General features: G+C 42.5%; 1 protein-coding gene across 3 annotated transcripts in view; it reads left to right on the top strand.

The window, feature by feature from the left end:
• The window catches only part of LOC111253008 (uncharacterized), a 168,037-nt gene that overhangs the window by 10,789 nt on the left and 138,068 nt on the right, over window positions 1-19,180 (top strand). Inside the window, exon 1 of one of the 3 annotated variants that reach the window (XM_086974350.1) lies at window positions 10,328-11,091. The exons of 1 other annotated variant lie outside the window; for it this stretch is intronic. In XM_086974350.1, the coding sequence (XP_086830476.1) occupies window positions 11,056-11,091 (36 nt within the window). In that variant the 5' untranslated portion in view covers window positions 10,328-11,055. Of the gene's footprint in view, window positions 1-10,327; window positions 11,092-14,199; window positions 14,927-19,180 lie in introns of those variants that run through there. One more of the 3 variants, XM_086974347.1, reaches the window with a different exon arrangement.

Raw genomic sequence — 19,180 nt, 5'->3', positions numbered from 1 at the left:
GCATAGACGAAGGTGCAGAAGGTACCCAGTTGGGCAACGCTGTTGTATTGTGTTCGATGTCTTCGAGGCCGATGCCACCATTCATATCGCGTGTTCGGATGCTATCGGTCGCTACTGCCGGTTTGATGCTTGTGACTTGCAATTATTCATTGTCGGCGCAGCTTTTTTTTTATGTTCGATGTTGTTGAGTCGTAGGCGACGACTGGTCGGAACAGCAACGAGAAAAACAACAAACGCATTAGCATAAGCGTCAGAAGTTTACGAATTACGCGGCCAGCGTACTGGTTTGCTGCTTCTGAATGCCGAAGAACGTTGGTCACTTGTAGTTCGTCGTTTGGGAAGGGTCTGCAAAAAAAAAGAAACAAAAATGCTCGATAATTTCGCGTCAAAAAGAATGAAGAAAGTTGTCTGCGATCAGCCGTGAGTCGGGCACGATGTTTTCTGCTGACGGAGTGAAGAAGCGTGACCAGAGGCCAAATGCATTTAGTTGAGCTGCAGAAGAACTCCGACGAAATTTGCTCCGACAGTGGTATTGTGGTAAGCTTGTTATTGTGCTCCATGTTCAGTGGATGGAGAAGTAAAGGTAAAACAAGACAACTGACTACGGGCATAGCTTTCGTCCGAAAGCACACCTTTTTGCACGAAAGGGTGCAAAGCTTAGCAAAAATCAGGAATGGGGGGAACAAGATTCCTGGTCATGCCACCTCTAGTTGGTAGTCGGCGATATCACAGGTATGGCGGTGTCTCTGCTCCTTTATTTTTTCATGGCCTCCAACTGCGACTCTCAACAATGACACACACTGAAAGGACGAATATAAACAGAGAGAGAGAAATAATAATATGACCGTCGTTAATGCACGTTAGCTACGGAAAGAGAAGCAGTTCGGAAACGTCTGACCGAAACACCTATGGCATTCTAAAAGACGCCAGTCGTCTGCACGGGAATCATTCGATTTGAAAATGCACCTTTGCGCTTTTTGAAGATTGGTACAAATACAGAGCAAACTTGTGGGTTCGGGTTTGGCAGTTTCTCCACGTACTTGTCTGGTCTGCTCAGAACTCGCTAAGCCTGTCGGTCACTGTATGGTAAAACCATACAATACATCTTCCAAAGCTGCTATATCGAATTCTACTGCATTTGAGTAGAAACCACCACCATTCTGACTGTCTGTGCAAAAACTCACGATATTTCATAGATCAGGGCCAGACAGGGTTCATATAGAGCATAGTGAAACGTTCGTGGTGTACCACATCCTGAATACGATCTTTTCACAGAACAAGCCTTCTTAAACCGAACAGCCTGTGTCACGTCTTTCGGCCAAGAAAAACTGCCCTTTATTCGTTTGTCTGCTTGGTAGTCTCAGTCCTATTCAATGTCTCTTATGCAGCATCCTGCTAATCACACGCTATACTTTTTCACAGCGTGATTCGCGTTGTACTGTATCAGTCTGTCGCGTAATCACACGCCGTTCGTTCGTACGTACCTATCACAAATCGGTACCCTAGCCTTTGGTTTACAACTGTGACAGGAATACTGTTTTTGAGGACTACTAACGCTACGTTATGCATTTGGTATTGGCATTGAAAGGCCGAAGAACAAAGCTACTAACATGCAACAGTCACTGAACGTTTTTCGCTGTTTTTTGTACGTACTCATGCTCGTTTCGGTTTTGTTTAGCGATCGCCGAATATATGGAATAACTGTTGCTACGGGTCGTGGCTTCGAGCAAGTGAGTCAGCCTTGATAGAGCCAGGCGCGGCTGCCAGATGTGACAGATCATGAAGGCCGCTACGTTGCGATGATGACACTGGTCATCATCGTCAGATAGCTGGAAAATCAACGAAGTTGGTGCTCGAATAACGCCACAGAGGAAATAATTCAAAGTGTTATTTTGTGCTAAAGAGCTCCGCGGTGTTGGCTTGAGATGTACCATTTTTACAACGGCGACTGACGTGGACTGAGCTGAAGCATTTTTTGTATCGCAATCGTAAGCTATCTGAAGACGTCCGGCGTCAGGTTGTGGCGCTATCACGCTCGTTAGTGCTGTTTTGAAGTCGCGTTGGCAATCTCTGTCGATTAACGGACGTCATCCGCTTCGATCCTCAATCGATAAGCAAAAGTGTAGTGCAGAACGTAAAAGCACGATAGCTCAACATAATTCGATTCTATTATACAATACGTATTTGGCGAAATGAGATATGTTTACTATTCTGTCTGTTAGATTTCGCTAGTGGCCGGTTAAAACCTACACGCAGGCCATTGCAGCATCGAGTGGATAGAGATAACTCAGGTCATCCTATACAGCTGCAACAGGCTTTAACTATTACTGATCGCCAATAGTTATTGTCGTGGTAGACTGTTGGGGGTACAAAGGACTGAAAGAAAGCATATTCTACCGGCACTGTGTATTGTCGTCATGTCCCACAGAATGGTAACTCAGAGCCAGAAAGGCTAGGAGCTAACTCTGTCAAACTTATCAGCAACCGACCTCATCTACATTTCGCTGTGTTACGAGAAGTGCTTCGAAAGGCATGTGGGCAGTACACGGAGAAGGGGCGCGAACAAAGGGCGTCGACAGATAGGCCAATAGAACCAATAAAGCGACTTCTTAAAAATGACGAGGAACGCACATGAAGCTTTTGCGAACATTGGCCTTTCTCAAGATCGAACGAGCAAACACGTGTATATAAAATGGCTATATTTATCCATCTTAAGAGATATCTTCTCAAGACATAGTGAGGTAAAAGCACCGAAGCAAATGGTAGTAGTAGCTGTTCAATGTTCGCGATTCCTCGTTTGTCAGTTACTACCACAATTGCTTCCATACAGTGATCATCGAATCTGATGGCCGAACTCGACCGCCATGTCATGCGATAAACTTGAATACAAATCATAATTTTCAAACTATAGCACCTTCTTGTTGGTGTCCATATTGGCCTACTTCGGTATAGCTTCTTGGTCGTAGTCAAATAGTTCTTCGTTAGATATGTATCGGAGGAAAGTAGCGCGACCATGCGAAACAGGCCTCTAAGGCAAAAAACATCGGGGAAAATATCATCTTCGAAGACAACTTGGTTCATATCTATCCAACGCGAGCCAATTAAATTATTCACGGAGAGTTTTTTTAGTTGGTAGAGGTATGTAAGTGCGCTTCGGTTCGCCGGTCAGAATTCCAAGCGGCTTATACTGAAATTTAACTTGAAGCTTAAAAACTTGGGTGCCCGTTTTCAGAATGCCCTGCAACAATTCATAGTGCAACGACATTCAGTCAGAGATAATTTGGCATCAGTTTCGATTTGTAATCTTGAGCTTATTTGAAAAAATAAAAAGAGTGAAATAGGTATCTCATATTGCTTATGGCAGCCTTGACCTGCGTTTTTTGTGTTTCTACCCTAGCGCTAGCGTCCGCGCTGAAAAGTCTTGACTATTTGTTCGTATCACAGGTCACAAGAATAGTAAACTGATATATAATTAGCTGGCCAAATAACACCGTCTTACTCGAAACATTTAAGATTATGCAATAATATTTGTTGGAATTGTAATTCCACGCTCTAAGGACGCTCTTTTCGTATCTAGTAGATCCCCAATCGTTACTGGCATTAGTCTAAATTTGTGTCCACTACCGCTTGCAGGCAGAGAACGTTGATCATCACCAGGGTGATGAGCGATAGGACCAATATTCTCGCTATTATCCAAATCATTCGATAGACCATACGTCATAGGTCACGGAGTAGTTATGCGCTCTATGAACTGATCCCGATCATTGTTATCTGGCCATAAATGGAGGCAAATATCACATATGAATATATTATCTAGATGCAAAATGAAGGTACTCAGAATATTAATAGCTTTTCATCCCATATGTAGGTACATTTCTTCTGATGATATGATCAACTTGAGGATAGATAGACTGGCATCTACTTGTTCTTCATACAGTATCTTGTTCTCGCGCTGCCCTTCCTTCGCTAGTTCCTTCGTTACGGAACAGAACTAGAACACTTTCAGATGTAGTTAGCTAACAAGGCTACTCGACAGTGTGAAGTATCGAATCATTGCTGCCGGTTCCGTTCCGGCTATAGAAATATCGTTTGCTATTATGCAACGATATTTTGTCGTGGTGCACTAACTATAGCTTTTCATCTTTTGGCCAGAAATAACAGGTCAGCTTGGCCCATCTTCGTAGATTATGGTGATTTCTTTAATTCAACCTTTGACAGGTGTTCCCCTGTTGAATCGGGTCAGCGAACCGCTACAGGTTACAAGCGTTGTTCATGGCGCTTTTCGCTTGCTTGGTAAGCACGTACTGCTGTTGCTGGCCCAGGCGGTTTCTAGGCCGCTGAATGGGCCGCTGTATCTGGAGGAGGTCAAGATGTCTCTGAACTATCGATGTGAATATGATAGTCTGACGCAACAGGAGAGAAATGTGGTGATTGCGGGACTGACGCTGAAACCGGACGTTGCTTGTACTGTTGTTGTTTGCCTCGGTATTATGTTATCACTTCGTTTCAGATGGGCAAATCATGGAGTATGAACCATGGATCCGAACTAAAAGTTCGTTAAACAAGGACGTATGTCAAAGATAATACCTGAGATTAGCTCCCGATCATACAATATACGTAATTAGAAAAGTATTTTCGGCTGGTAATTTTATGTCTCATAATTGTATACTATGCAACGAACGGTTTCATATATATCGGAAACTTTTCTCACAATACACTTATTGTCATCTAATATTATAACTGTATTATTGTATATTTTGGTTTTTTCAATTATTTATTCAGAATTACCGAGCCTATATATTGTGCCAGACAATATGATGATTGTCCGGATCCTGCAGTATGATTTCATTTCTAACGTGTACAGATATTTCATGGCTGTTTATAGCTATCAGGATAAAGTGTCAGGGCGAAGGCTAAATATTTAATCATATTTATTATCAGACAGCTCACATCAGACAGAACATAGATGTTCCCATTCGGACGTCGGCGTTTTCGTTCATCGCTTACATCTTATGCAGTTCATTAGAAGGCTAGCTATCAAAAGAGCCATTTCTCCCCTTCAAGAGCCCGGATTTGTTTATAAAGCAGGGATCTTTTTCGATCTACTTCCTTGCCCGTACGACCGATGGAGCGGAGACAGCCGTAGACCGGTCAGCTCATGGCCAACTAAACAAATATGACAGTATTGCTAAAATGAATAGTTTTCTAAAATAATTATACTAGGCCTCCCAGTAGTGTGTGCACTTCGACAGCTCTCTTCACACGTAGACGCCGTGTTTATGTAAACTAGTTCGCGTATATGTACGAATAAGGCTATGTGCTTTTCTATTGACGCAAATGCCGATTTTTTTTCGTGTATTTTAAACATTAAATTATTCCCTCCATTCCATAGTCCTCTGCTTTCAAGAAAAGCACAGAATAGGCCTCCTTAACTGCTGAACCTTTGCGCGAGAGCTCATCTCCAATATGCATATCCCGCTTCTTCATGACTCTGTAACCAGTGAACTTCTATGGTGCGAACGTTAACGCCGATCGTCAATCTACAGTGTACATCCAAGCTAAACGCCTTCAACAAATATCCGGCTGCTCTGCATCACCATCTCTGCCTCCGTACGTCACTATAATTTCGCACGTACATGAGACTGCGGCTGCGAAGCCGGCGTCCGTTGCGCCAGCCATAGAACCACTAAAAGCCTTAACCTAACCTATCGAAAGTACTACCCACTCGAACCCTAAGTCGGGATCGAGAGGAAATAGCCCGATGAAAGGCCAAGACGCGACTTTAGATCTTCGCTTCGGTTGCGAAGCGAACGAATGGAGCTACGCATGGAGTCGCGAGATACCGGAACAGCGATAATTGTTCCGACAACATAAATAAGTTTAGGAAGCCTTATCCCATTTCAACCGGACTCTCTTCTGTGCTTCTGGATGCTTTTTATTTAGGTCGGGTAGTCAGCCAGAAGGGGCAGAACGACAGGCCCTTTTCCTGCTCTTTATTCATCGGCAAGAAGGCCCACCACTCTTGGTCCACGAACCGGGGATCTCTTCGTCTGCTGTTCCAGGGGAATCTTTTCGGCGGGTTTATCCACCGTGGCTGTAATAGCCGGCCCGTTCTTCGAGAGGCACACCTACTTAACAGACGAACCGTGTGCGCAGCTTTACGCGATTCTTGGTGCTGCAGTCTTGTCAGCAGCCATTTCCGCATGAAACAAAAATACCTAGGCTTGATGTTTATCCTCGTTGAGCCCAGTAAAGAGCTTACAGGCCGGTGGAGATTTAAACATACCTATACTATCTTTTATTCATGCAACGGCAAGAGTTACTGGTATATTTGTTGGCTAAAGAATGTTTGTTTTGCTTAGTGTTTTTTTTGGCTTGACCTTGCGACAGGATTACGGATGCCTAATTGAGTTGAAACGTAATGAATATTGTGTTGATAGATGAGAAACAATTTAGAAGTTCCTTGGTAAAAGGCTTTTGAGTTTGTACATTGATAATAGCGTATGTTGAATGGGTCTTGTTTCGTATGCTTTTATGATTAGTATTTTGGAGAGATTTAATGCTCGTTCAGAGCTTCTTTTCTAGCTTCGATCAACATTGGCTGCAATAACATATACTAACGATATTCGATAATGGCCATTGGTCATGACAGTCACTTAATGAAGAAAAACTTACCTTTATGTCAATTCACCTAAATATATTAAGTTTTACGTACGGCACTGGCTAAAGTGAGCATTGCGCCAGACTGTTAACTCAGCAACGCCTGCAATGTGACTACGCCTGTTTTTGAACTTACACATATGTCCTTCAGTTTAGTAGACAAACACGTTACCACTTCACTATATTACGGAAACATAGATTATGTTAGCTCAGCTGAGACAGGTGAACATGCTCGGCTAAAATTCGCGAAAAGTAACGCTATTTCTTATAGTTCTTTAATATTTCTTTTGAAACAAACTGTTGTTTTCTTCTTATGACAAAGCAAAACTTTTCAAAGAAAAAAAAATCTAATCGATAGCTTTACAGAAATCGATAGAAATATCTTTTTTTTCCTCCAGATTACTGTCTTCTGGCTTTACGCACATAAATCCATTGGGCTATATTTGAATGGCTAGTTCAAGAAGTAGTCCCTCTCAGGTACAGAGGGAAACACCGTTTCTCTCTGATTGTTCGAAACGTCGACAGGACACCAAATTCGCTGTCAAATAAGCCCCATCATTAGAAATATCCCTGGATTACCAGGGCAAGATGCGGCAAAAAAGAGAAGTAGAAACAGAATTTGACCGCGCTAAACTATACGACCACGTATTGTACAGCAGTCAGATACGGCGTGTAGTACGCTGCTCAGTCCCATACCCAAGATTTACTTGTTGAATTACCACCGCTTCTACTGGTGTGAGCGTTAAGGTTACAGGCTACGAATATCGAGGTTTGCCTCGATCCGCCGAAGCGCGCTCAAAAACTAGTGACGCTGCAGTAGTGAGGTGGCGAGACGGTGAAGCCGTGAAACTGTTCTCACTTCCGACTTCATTGATGGTCGAGGGCGTGCTTCATTGATACGGATCGTACGACCGCATGGCTTTCGGCTGTGGCGTTATTATTGATAATCTATTTGACGTCCCACAGACGTGAATAACTCAACAGTCATTACCAGCACTTCCGGTCAGCGTTTGAGAGCGTGATCGTAATATCGACTAGTTCATATCCGTTTATGCATAACACTGATCAGCGAAGCAGTGACTCGTTAATTATATTGTTTATAATGTGTAAAAATATCTGTGTTAATACGAGACGGCGATTAGGTAGAGAGAAGTATTGCCTTGTCTGGTCGATAAGGACAAGGCTAGGAAAGGTCGACAACGAATGGCATTTGGAAACGAAAATTAATCTACTGTTGTTACAGATAAAAGTTTGTAGTGCACGTTTGGCAGTGATTTATGCTGTGAGAGGATTTTGCGGCCGGTGCTGAGTGATGACGCGTAATAGAATGTAAAAACACACACTGCACAGAAAAGGAAAAAGGCCAAAAAACAGACAACGACCGCGAATAGCGTCGATGTTTTTTTAAGCGATATTCATGTACGGTACGCCTGCGTGCACGTGTATGTACATGCATGTGTGTGCGCGCGCGCGTTTCTGTTTGTGTTTTTGTCAAGGAATTCTCTTAAGTGATCCAGTTAGATTCATAGGCAATATCGTGCCGAAGCGTTCCTTGATTCAACGTTGTGTTGTCGACGAGGACTGTTCACCCTATCGACCTGAAACAGTATTACAATGCAATCGGTATGATCTACTGCTGTCTAACCATACAGACACAGAATGGAAAAAAATGTTGTGCTTTTAATTAATTGAGATTGAATCGAACACAGACTCGATCTTCACCTGTAGGACCAAACATACGAAGCGTATAGTTACGAGGTATTACCAAGAAAAACAACAGACGAAGGCGTTGAATTCAAACACTTGGAAAACGAGCTTGAGCATTCTGATATTCGGAGATTTAACTATCAGGGGAGCGTAGTACTCAGTAGTTTTCGCCGAAATAAAGTGGTAAAAGTTTTGGATCCAAGTATGAATTTTCGTAGTTGTCTATTCATGCGGTCATTGATAGACATTTTGGCTGTGGCGAAAGGTGCCTCGCCCTTCACTTTGGGAAGAGTTGTATCTTCATTGCCCAAAAAGCCAAATTTTAGCACTTTCCTTCTATTGTGTTTTATGTATAAAAAAAAATAAATAAATAAATAAATAAGAAAGAAAAACCCATACACGCCTCTTTCTATGTGTTTCCTATTGGAGAGCCCAATCCCGACACAAACCACTATGACATAACCCATATACCGTCAACATCCTACTTCCCATATATGAAGCATCATGAGCACAATTTAGAAATTGAGATAGAGTGCACGGCTACCAGAAATGATCTATGAATATCCGTCTTAGCAATGCCTGGATCATCCTGGACACGTTATTTCTTCGAGCAAATATATAGATGATGAACGGGCGACGACTGAGTTCGTCGTTTATCCTCGGCATGGAGGAACGCTGGAGGGTCCATCGAAAGAGAAAGGGTCCTGTGTCAGGTACTGATCTCGCTGAATCGCGGATACCGAATCGAACTGGCGCACGTTTTACCTATTCGATCGAAAGCAATCGAATCCTTGTGGCGGGATCCCGAAAAACATCCGTATTCATATGTATAGGCATGTCATATTCACTGGTACGGATTGAAAGCTCCTAGTCGAAAATATTCTAGCGTCTCCCTGTCTGCATTAACCAGGAAAATCTCAAAGAACTACCATACTAGCGGTCTCCTGTGCGGTTTGATCGCTGGCGCAGATCGGAATAAATCAAATCGAAGCTACGTTCCATTTTGCGCAACATGGCCGACTACCAACATGAACGTTTTACTGTTAACATAATCATTAATTTAATGTCCTGACATTCTGCGAGTCGACTCAGATGCTTATCCTCGCCCGGATCAAGGGTAATACATGTCGACGGTCTTATTTGCAATGCGACAAGTGACGCTTGGCTGTGGTAAATTCGTTAGATATTCGTTTGCAGTCTTGTGACCTTTATCGCGCATTCTGGTGCATCCAAGGGTGAACATACGACAGAGAAGATCACTCTTTGATGCATTCCTCTACGAATATCACAGCCGACCAGCTACTGCTTGCAACTAGTATTATAGTGACTGCAGTCGCTCCCCTCAAAGGAGAGTTACACAAGCTTTGTATTAATACGCTTGTGGTAAAGTTTTCCTGTTGTATGCCGCTTTCTACTTTACGACTAACGAGTCCAAAGAAGTGTTTGGGGCGCCGCTGACGTTTAACGCTGCTCGGTGATGCGGCAACGACGCTATAGCTAACAGCATTACCGCGAGAGAAGCAGTTTTTGGCTCATCAGGGAGAGAGCGCATTATCTGACAAAATGACGCTGGCGTGTCGGAAATGGCCGCGCACTTCCACCAGTGTATTCGAGCGTCACAGGTTGCCGGGCAGAGCATCGTATGTATGGTTTATGGCGTATAATTCAACACACAAGACACCGTTGTTAAGATAACCGCCAACCCAATTCGTAATGTCGACGAAAAAAGCTGTCGTAGCAGCTGTTGATTCTTCTGCTACCTAACGATTAACAACCTCAAGGCACACGCGTAGGATCCGCTAACAGCAGACGACCATGTGAGCATGTGTGCGTTACGTGGTTGAGAGAGTATTTGTTTTGAGGGTTAAGTTTAGCACTCAGTCTCGGTCGATTCTCTTTAAACAGAAAGATCTCGTGCTCAGATGTCGTCTGGAAAGTAATTATACGAGCGCTGACTTTTCAGATAATGTCAGCTTAGTGTCAACTGTAAGAGTTAACCGGTAGCAGATCGACTTAGGCCAGGTAGGCGCAGGCTCTCTTCAGAGCCTCCTGACGTCACGAGACGGGTCGAAACAAGCGTGCTATCAAATCTCGAGCAAAATAGAAGCTAGCGTTTTGAATGTACCTCACCATACAGAACAAGCGAGCATCGCCTCTTGCATCGGGCAGAACGCGTTCCGACTGATACGTCGTACTTGCAATATCTCTCGACAATAATCGACACAACTAGAGGGTCGCACAAAGGTTGAAATCGAGAGTATCAAAAGCAAACTACCGTATTATCAATTTATTGATTATCCTCTTTTTACTGACCGTATCGATTGTTGAAGCTCGTTTGCACAATATCTTCTGCTCAAGCGAGAATCACGAAATCTATATATATATATATATATATATATATAGTATTAATCACAGACTTATCACGTTGAGGCATTAAGTCGTTATGATGACGTAGACGTCGAAGCGAGGCGACAACGACGAAGATCTTCCATCGTGGTGCGAATAAGTTTGGGAAGATTTCCAGCTCAGCGTCGAACGGAACAGTGCGCGGTCTAGTGTCCTCGGATGAGTATATTTGTGTTTGAGTGCTGCAATCTATATGTTTTTTTTACATAACCTATACTTGTTGATTCGTTAGCTGTTATAAACAAGAAAGGCAAAATTCGAACCGTATTTTGGCTCATAGCGATGGAAAGTCTTGTCGGACCGGACAATGACAAAAAGGTAAGACCCAATGATTATCTAGAGGGAGCCATGAATAGCAAACGGCGGGGGTATGTTTGCATGTGCTTCCTAGCTAGAGGAAGCACATGGCTAAAAAAGGCTAAGGAATTACTTTTATTTTAACTTGAATTTATTCGTGAGAATTTCGTAAAAATATTGGTCTATACAGTAGCTGTTCTCTTTTCAAATTTATAATACTTCATGATACTGGGATATCACTCGCCAATGAGAAACAGCTAACCAGAATCATCACTACATGACAAAAAGTCGCATAAATTTGATAAAAGGACCAGTGTCTACGTCACATTGCTGTTTAGCGTTAGGTGCCAGTAGAGAAGACAGGAGAAGGGTCGTGTTTTAACAACCTTTCATTTAACACAAGTGGCGAGGTTTACAAAGGCTCAACATGGTGAGGAGGGTAAAAAAAGGCTGAAGTCCTACCAGCTTTCAAATCAAGTTATTATAAATCAATTTTCTTAGACAATTATACCTCCAAACCCCTCCACGCACATTTAAAATACATATATTTCAGTGATCATCAAGGTCAGAAGGTGGGTCGGCTTTTACTATACGCATGCAGTGAACCTGAAGCCGTTCCGCGTGCGCATATATGGCTCGTATAATAACTAAATGAATAAATATAGTCAGTTAATTAGTGGTTCATCCAGAAGTAAGAGGTGAAGGCAGAGAAGGAAACAATAGCAAAGGTTAACTATAATTACGACCACATCGTCGATCGGTAGTAGGCAAAGGTCACATAACAACGTTCCGTATCATCAGAATTACCGAGATAACTGAGTTTCTGAGCAAACCGCTCCGCCATTACCTCACTCAGTGGCGTTTTTCCCCAAGATGAGAGGCGCTGACAAAACGAATCCGATTCGGCAAAGGACAACAAGCCAAACAACGTTAATATTAGCCGTGCGTGCTATCGAACGCTGTTTGAGCAACGCCACATGGGCTATGCGGTATAATTGAATCCAAATGCCAATCGTACGGTGATCGCCTAAAGCGATGACATCAAAATGTCTAGCAACGCTGATCGCTGATCGTTGAGATCACTGACGGATGGCAGCTTTGACGAAATTGCTCAACGAGTGATGTTTGTCTTAGTTGTTTGACAGCCGTGCTTCGTGATTGGCAACAATGCGCTCGCGAGCGACACACGTAGTGTTCGAGGTTTGAAACTGCTCACAAAAACACGGCCCGCTTCGTGTTGGGAACCAATCGAATACCGAAAGTGAACCAGGAAAAACATTGTCTTTATCGGCTCGCTTGTGCGAACCAGTTGAGCGAAACATAAGCCTTTCACAAAGCATCTATTCGTCTGGATCAAAGAATTATACGTATACTAGTATTGATATTAGTATAATTAAGCATTGGCAGTAACTAAAGCTGGATCGCTGCTAACGATCAAGCCACTATGAATGATAGTCTAGCTAGTTCAGTCGCCAGAGGGGCAGATCAAATGATTACCAAAACATCACCATTGCCTTAATAACTTATTCATGACATACATACTTAACCCAATCTCAAGACGATTGCCGGCCCGTTCTAAGTTGGAGCTAATAAGCAACCATAGTATACTGAGAAAAATTCGTCCTGGCTTGTCTTTAAATTTGTCGGGCGTTAGGAGAGGAGCATGCCATTGTTGGAAGCGACCTATGTTGTTTGTTTAAATTCGGTCAACGAAGAGATAGATAGCGGTATAGTCGTGTAGCTGAAAACGTCACTCAAATTGAAAAACCATGTTTTGCCTAATAACGACACAGTAGGTCTTTGCACTGTTTCTCGAACCCGTGTAGATGCTATAAGTGGAAGGATCTTTTTCCGCGCGTCGAAAATCCTGACTTGTAAGCCTCGCTGACTATCTAGCTTTCCCACTTGGGTGACAGAAGTCTCTTGCAGAAAATTGTAAGAAGCGCACGCAGCTGGTCATTTTAGTCTTTGTAGTGTCTACGTTGTTGCTATCGTATAATTTCGTAAGCTAGAGAAAACAAAAGTGAGCAGCAACGGTACGTGTCGAGTAGAATCTGGTGTCCTTTCTACCTCTAATGATATCTCTAATAAGCTAATGATATTCCTATCTCTAATGACATCTATAAACATTCATGTTTAAGTTCTGATCATTATATAGTAGTTTACACAAAGGTAATGTTCGACTCGTCAATATTGTGACTCCAACGAACGGCTCGATCGTTTGGGCGGCGGAGAGACCATTCGGTCCCTTACACGGATAATTTGTTCAGGCTTTGGCATAGGAAAGAGTAAGACCTCGCACATATTTGCCACATTCCATCTTCACCGTCGTGGCAGCTGTCACTGAAACTCAGTCAACCGGTTTCCAATGCTCGCGGAACACACGAATAGTAAATTTCTATTGAGGATTACCACGTCCGCCGACATGAACGTGTCGCGATCTCGTTCCTTGCCTACGCATAACATGACAATCCCTATTCCACAATGGGCGGTATGGAGTTTAAGCGGTAAGACGACTCACGGATGGCCACAAAAATGTAGCGTTTGCATTCAGAGAAGTTAGTTTTAACAGACCCTTACATCTAATAATTACCTATAGCTTACAGTATCGCTGTTCGCTCTATACTAGTTTCGAGCGTACGTCGCGCTGATGTCACGTCGACTGACGCTATTTAGCTAAGAAGAAAATCCGTGCAAAAAAGATCTTCGAGTAACAAAGTAACTGAGTGCGTGCAAGCTATGGTATGACAACAATTCTAGCATAAGCATAGTGAGCACCACCAAGGGGACATGAGCAGACTGTTGGCCGTCTACGTAAAGCAACAAAGCCCCCCCCCCCCCAAGCTTGACCTTACCGAATCTTACCACTGCAAGCGCCTTTGAAATGGTAAGAAAGCACTTGAAGCTAGGTCCAATACGTTCAAGCTAGTCGATGTTCTCTTGAAGCTCATCATAGTAGCTATTTTCTCTTGCCTATTCATGGTTAATGCAACTATTAGCAGCATCAGCGCCAGTTTGCTCAGCAGTTGTGTATCGTCTCTGCGCTACTCAGAACGGCTATTGATGCCGGCGGCTACCCGCTTCTGTCACTGACGCTACGGAGACATTGTCTGTCTATCGCCGAGATCACAAAGACCACGCTCCTGCCGGGTGCGTTACGAGGCTGGCCAGAACCTTAATAGAACGAGCCAGATAGTCCGACTAGGCACACAGCCACTCCGGTACCGAACCTTCTTTCGAGATCTACCTTACTTACCACTACTACCGTTGAATGTACGGCACACTCACCAAAAAGCGAAAAACAAACGACAGTGGTGTCATAGATGCTGATGGTAGCGCCCCCTGGAATAGGGTGGGTCCCGTTCATCCGACTGGGTTTTCTAGAGAGTGGTAACTGACTAGTGAACACTGAGTACCAGCTGGTCTCAATATGTAAGATGAAGGACGGCTTAGCTGTCCAGAAGACGCTAAACCCACCAATGAGCTTTCTGCTATTACTGTGCTGATTTCGACCCACGAAGACTTATAGCAAGTTAATGCTGCTGATGGAACTAACATAGTGTACGCTTCTTCATATAGGTCTAGTTTCCCAAGAGTTAGTTTGTAAGGACAGTGCGAGACAGCCGAAAACGACCTGTGAGAATTCTGAGGTGATGTAAAGCTTCACGTAGGATTGTGTGTGTGTGTGTGTGCGTGTGTGTGTGTGTCTGTTTGGGGTTTCCGTGAAGTTGATCGGAGCAGTGTAACATAATTGGATAAAGGTATACGAAGTCCTTGAACTGATCGGGGATCGAACGTGTAACATACCGACAGAATGGTCCGGAAGAAGAACGTAGACAAGGATAGTGGCGATCAGGTGCGCTTCCCTTTTTGTAGGTTAGGCATATCGTAGAAGTGGCAAATGTAAGGACACACAGTCTATTAGGTAATCCATAGTCACAAGCCGTTTAAAATCTATCTGCTCAGTTGAAAGTGTCAGAGATTACATTCTGTTCTAACATTTTACTTGCTGTAAAACATCCACTTAATGAGGATTCGTTTATGTCGACTTCGAACTAACGGTGTCTCTCGTGTTCATCAGCTCCGTCAGACGGTATACGAGATTGTGCGAACGTTGCATGAGAAAATATCCTATCGTTGCTTTAGGAGAGCGCTAGAATACAAACGTTAGTGGTTTTCTGCAAGAAATCTGTATTTATACCTTAGTAAAAGTTTTTTTTCGCTATGAGAGGCACATTTTGTCACTATTCCGGCAACTTAGCGCGTAAGATAAGACTTACGATTAATTTGCAGTTTTTAAACTGGGAATCGCAGGCCACAACCATATATACTCACAGCTAAAATATATAGCCGGAATAGTAACAACATGTGTCCCTCATAGCGAAAAAAAACTATATATATATATATATATATATATATATATATATATATATATATATATATATAGTACTCAACCAAGCTTAAAACTAAAATACAAAAGGATACTGTAAACATCAAGGCAAATTGCATACTTTAGCTAGAAGGCAACAGGCCCACTTCTTTGTCGAGTTTCTCTAGAAGATGTATATTCGCATTGGGAATCGTTTATCTAATCTGTTACTGGATCTAGAAAAGCCCATTCATCTTCTGAGAAGTGTCAGAAACAGTAGCCAGCCAGCTATCTCCTGCATAACTTTTTCAGCGCGGTCAAATCAAATATGGAGAAATAAGCGATGAGTTTCCTCTAGCTCATGCACCCAATAGTCATGTGCATTTGATGGAGAGCCTGCTGCTTGGACGACGCTCATATCGGGCTAGAGGTTCAAAGCGAACGCCGTTGGCAAGGTCGATAGGTTGTTTCTCATTTGCTTCCACTTAATCTGCGTCTGTGCCTGTGAATTTTCGAAATTAGCCCGCGTTTCTTCACATTAGCTAATCGCATAGTGAACTCAATAAATCATATGGTAGCACAGCAAGCTTAAATTAATACCGTACCGTCAACGCGTCCACATATCCCATCGAAGTGAAGCTAGTGCGAAACACTAGTTCGAGATTAAGGTTATTTTGAACGATCCAGTAAATGGTTGCCTTTAGCCAGATCTGCGTGTCTTATCTTGACCGAAATGGGTAACGTTCGTATACTGGTGACCTACTGCTGACCGGAAGACAAAAAGGCATCTAAGTAAGGACCGCTGTTGTAACAACGAAGTATCGCACATGGTGAGCCTTTTGACAGTCTAAATGTTACTTGACGGTTTGAAGATCTTCATTAGACTTTTTTTCGTCACCCTTCTTCTCGGATTTGTTATGTGGTAGGCAGCGGCGCAGCGAACAACACAAACGCTTCAATAAGACGTTTAGGAGTGATACATTTTTGGGTAGACTCTCGTTACACTGGTCGACAATGATCGTCAGCAATCTTGTACTATAGGCAGGAAGACTATGTTACCTTCTTCATTAGTCGATGTTCGATTGAAAAAAGCACCCAGCAAACATATGGCATTGAATAGATCCCATTCAATTAAAATAGAATCAACGTTTTGGATCATATTTGATTTTAATTCACTAATGGAATTTTTAAAAAAAGGAACCAGTAATATGAGTTGTAGAGTACGATCGATGAAATGGGTTGCGTGTTTGGTACGAGAGGACATCTATTATGGTATCTACTGGTTAAAAGTATCAGGCCACTTGAGGACCACCGATTCTATAGTTCTTCGATGACGGCAGAGGCTTTAGCTTAGAGGATAAGCGGATTATCTGGTCGTATCTGACTTGCTGATCATAGAACAACAGTTCGCTGGGAGCAGCTAATTCGTGTTCCAAATACCACTGTACTAAACTATTCGGCGCATTAATTGCTAGACATTGTTTTTCGAAAATGCTTAACCCTACAGAATATGTTAACTATAGCCGTTTGGAGTAGAAGTGATAGTATGTTTCTTCCTTCTTCGTTGTTTGTTTATACATTTATATAAACTAGAAGGTGAAGTGGGTGGCTCAGGGAGATATGTCGAAACTTCTACTCATTACATGCAAAGTTATATCCATCCGGAAAAGGTCATGACTTTCCAGGGGCCTTATACACCGAGCACTGAGAGCACAACAAAATAGGCAACAAACGTCTGCGTACAGCCTATCCATAAGCAAGGCTATCCAGCAAACAGGGCGCGATAAAAAAGAAAGCAAAGTCATGCTTCTTCACAACAACAACAACAGATCGCGCGAAGCGAAACTCGTTAAGGCCATCAATGCATGAGGTCAAGTGGGAGATCATTTTGCACCTTATATTCTCTTCAGATTTCATGTCAACGCCATAGCCTATTCTTCAATCTTTGGATAGTGAAATTAGCAAATGGATATTTTATAGTGAAGATGGTTCTGGTTGGGCGGGTTCTCCAACAGCGGACCTGATAATTTCTAACGAAGACAAATTAATTGATCGGGACGCACTGCTGGTACTTGGGTAAGACATTTTTATTTCTTAGGTAGAGAAAGCGTTGTTTATTATGTATCAGCTTGAAGCATTCAAAATCGAACACATTTGCCGTGGTGGGGGCCCACCTTTTTGTACTGGAGGGAAACCCAGTTTTTTAGAACACAGCGACAAATCCACTGTAGCAAATCGTTCTCGGATATACCAGTGATCATCCTACCTTTGCGCACAGAAGACACTCCCACTACCAAAACAAGAAAGCTTCTGTTTTTTTTTTCGTAAAATCGACGGTGTACATTATTTTCAGTTTTCATGCAGCTTCTAAAGAGCCTCAAACTATAGGCAAACTAAAAGATCCTTCAAGTATATTGATTTGGGGAGACCAAAAATTCATCAACATGGCCCAGTAGTTGATTTGTAATACAGCTGGGTCCTAATAACAGAAATAAACAGCGCCGAATTACATCGTTCAAATAGACTCTAACGGATTAAAGGAGAAACGTATTGAAAATGACTGGCTGCTAGTTTAATTCTCAAAGCCGTAATCGCGCTGGGTTCGGAATGATTTATCTAGCGCAGACTTGACATTCCTTGAGATTTGTTTTTACTACACTCGTAACAAAGTATTCTAGAATATACATTGTTAAAAAAAAAAGTAGATGAAATAGGGCTGTAAGGATAATGGGCAAAAGTTTAGAGTAACTGCTGGAACATAAACTAAAAAGCGACTGTGCAGTCCTTATAATTATTTACCTTCATTATAGCCCAGCCGGGGTTCGAACCGACTGCTCTCCGACAAATATTATTATAGAGGTTCCTCCATCAGCCTCTAAATGAGAATAGCGTAATATACCATACCGTTCGCAGAATTCAGTACAACGAAAGCGCTCGTAAACCGCGGTGGGCTTCCGACACCGTTCGCCATATGTCTTTGTTCCTTCGCTAGTTCGAGATAAACGAGCGTTCGGCAGAGTTTTGGTTCCGGCGCACTTAAATTCTGCTATCGCTGTCGTAGCCGCCACTTCAATTGACGAAGTATAAAGGTTAAATTTCTGTAGGTGCCATTTTCTTCTAAGCACGATCAATTACAATTGGCGCTATGGTCCACGAATTGGATGGTACCGAAGATGGCCATCTAGTGAAGCTTACGAAATGATGAGTTAGCCGAAATGGTAACAAACAAACAAACATCAGGAATAAGTCTATTGACGAGTTTCATATATAGCTAAAATATATACAGCACAGCATCATGGCAAATACACAATAAATATATACAAAAACGACAGAAGACCAGCGCCTACAGAAACATAGAGTAAAGCACATAATTGCTTAATGAATTGAAGATTGGCTGATCGGCTAATCTGGATATAACTTCAAGTAGATAACTGTGTCATAGCTACTAGATTGGTTAAAGAAGTTAGCCTTTTCGATTTTCTGGTATCATTGTTATTATTAGTAAACGTCATTTAACTGCACATATAGATATATATATGATTGTCATTTGAATATGTTGAAAGTCAATCGGAAGAAACGCGTTTGAAATTCTGTTTATGTTTATTTAATGTTATTAGTATTTATAGCATGCGGTTTTAGAGATCTGAAACGGTTTAGCTAAACCCGTAGAGCAAGTGCTAGGAACGACGGCTTTGTATTAGAAACTCATTGAACTACTTGATTTTCTCGCTGCCGGCTTAT

The sequence above is a fragment of the Varroa destructor genome, unplaced genomic scaffold (assembly GCF_002443255.2).
Source record: "Varroa destructor unplaced genomic scaffold, Vdes_3.0 BEIS01000001.1, whole genome shotgun sequence".
Lineage (NCBI taxonomy): Eukaryota > Metazoa > Arthropoda > Arachnida > Mesostigmata > Varroidae > Varroa > Varroa destructor.
Note: the sequence above shows the minus strand (reverse complement) of the source record. Positions and strands in the feature narration are given on the sequence as shown.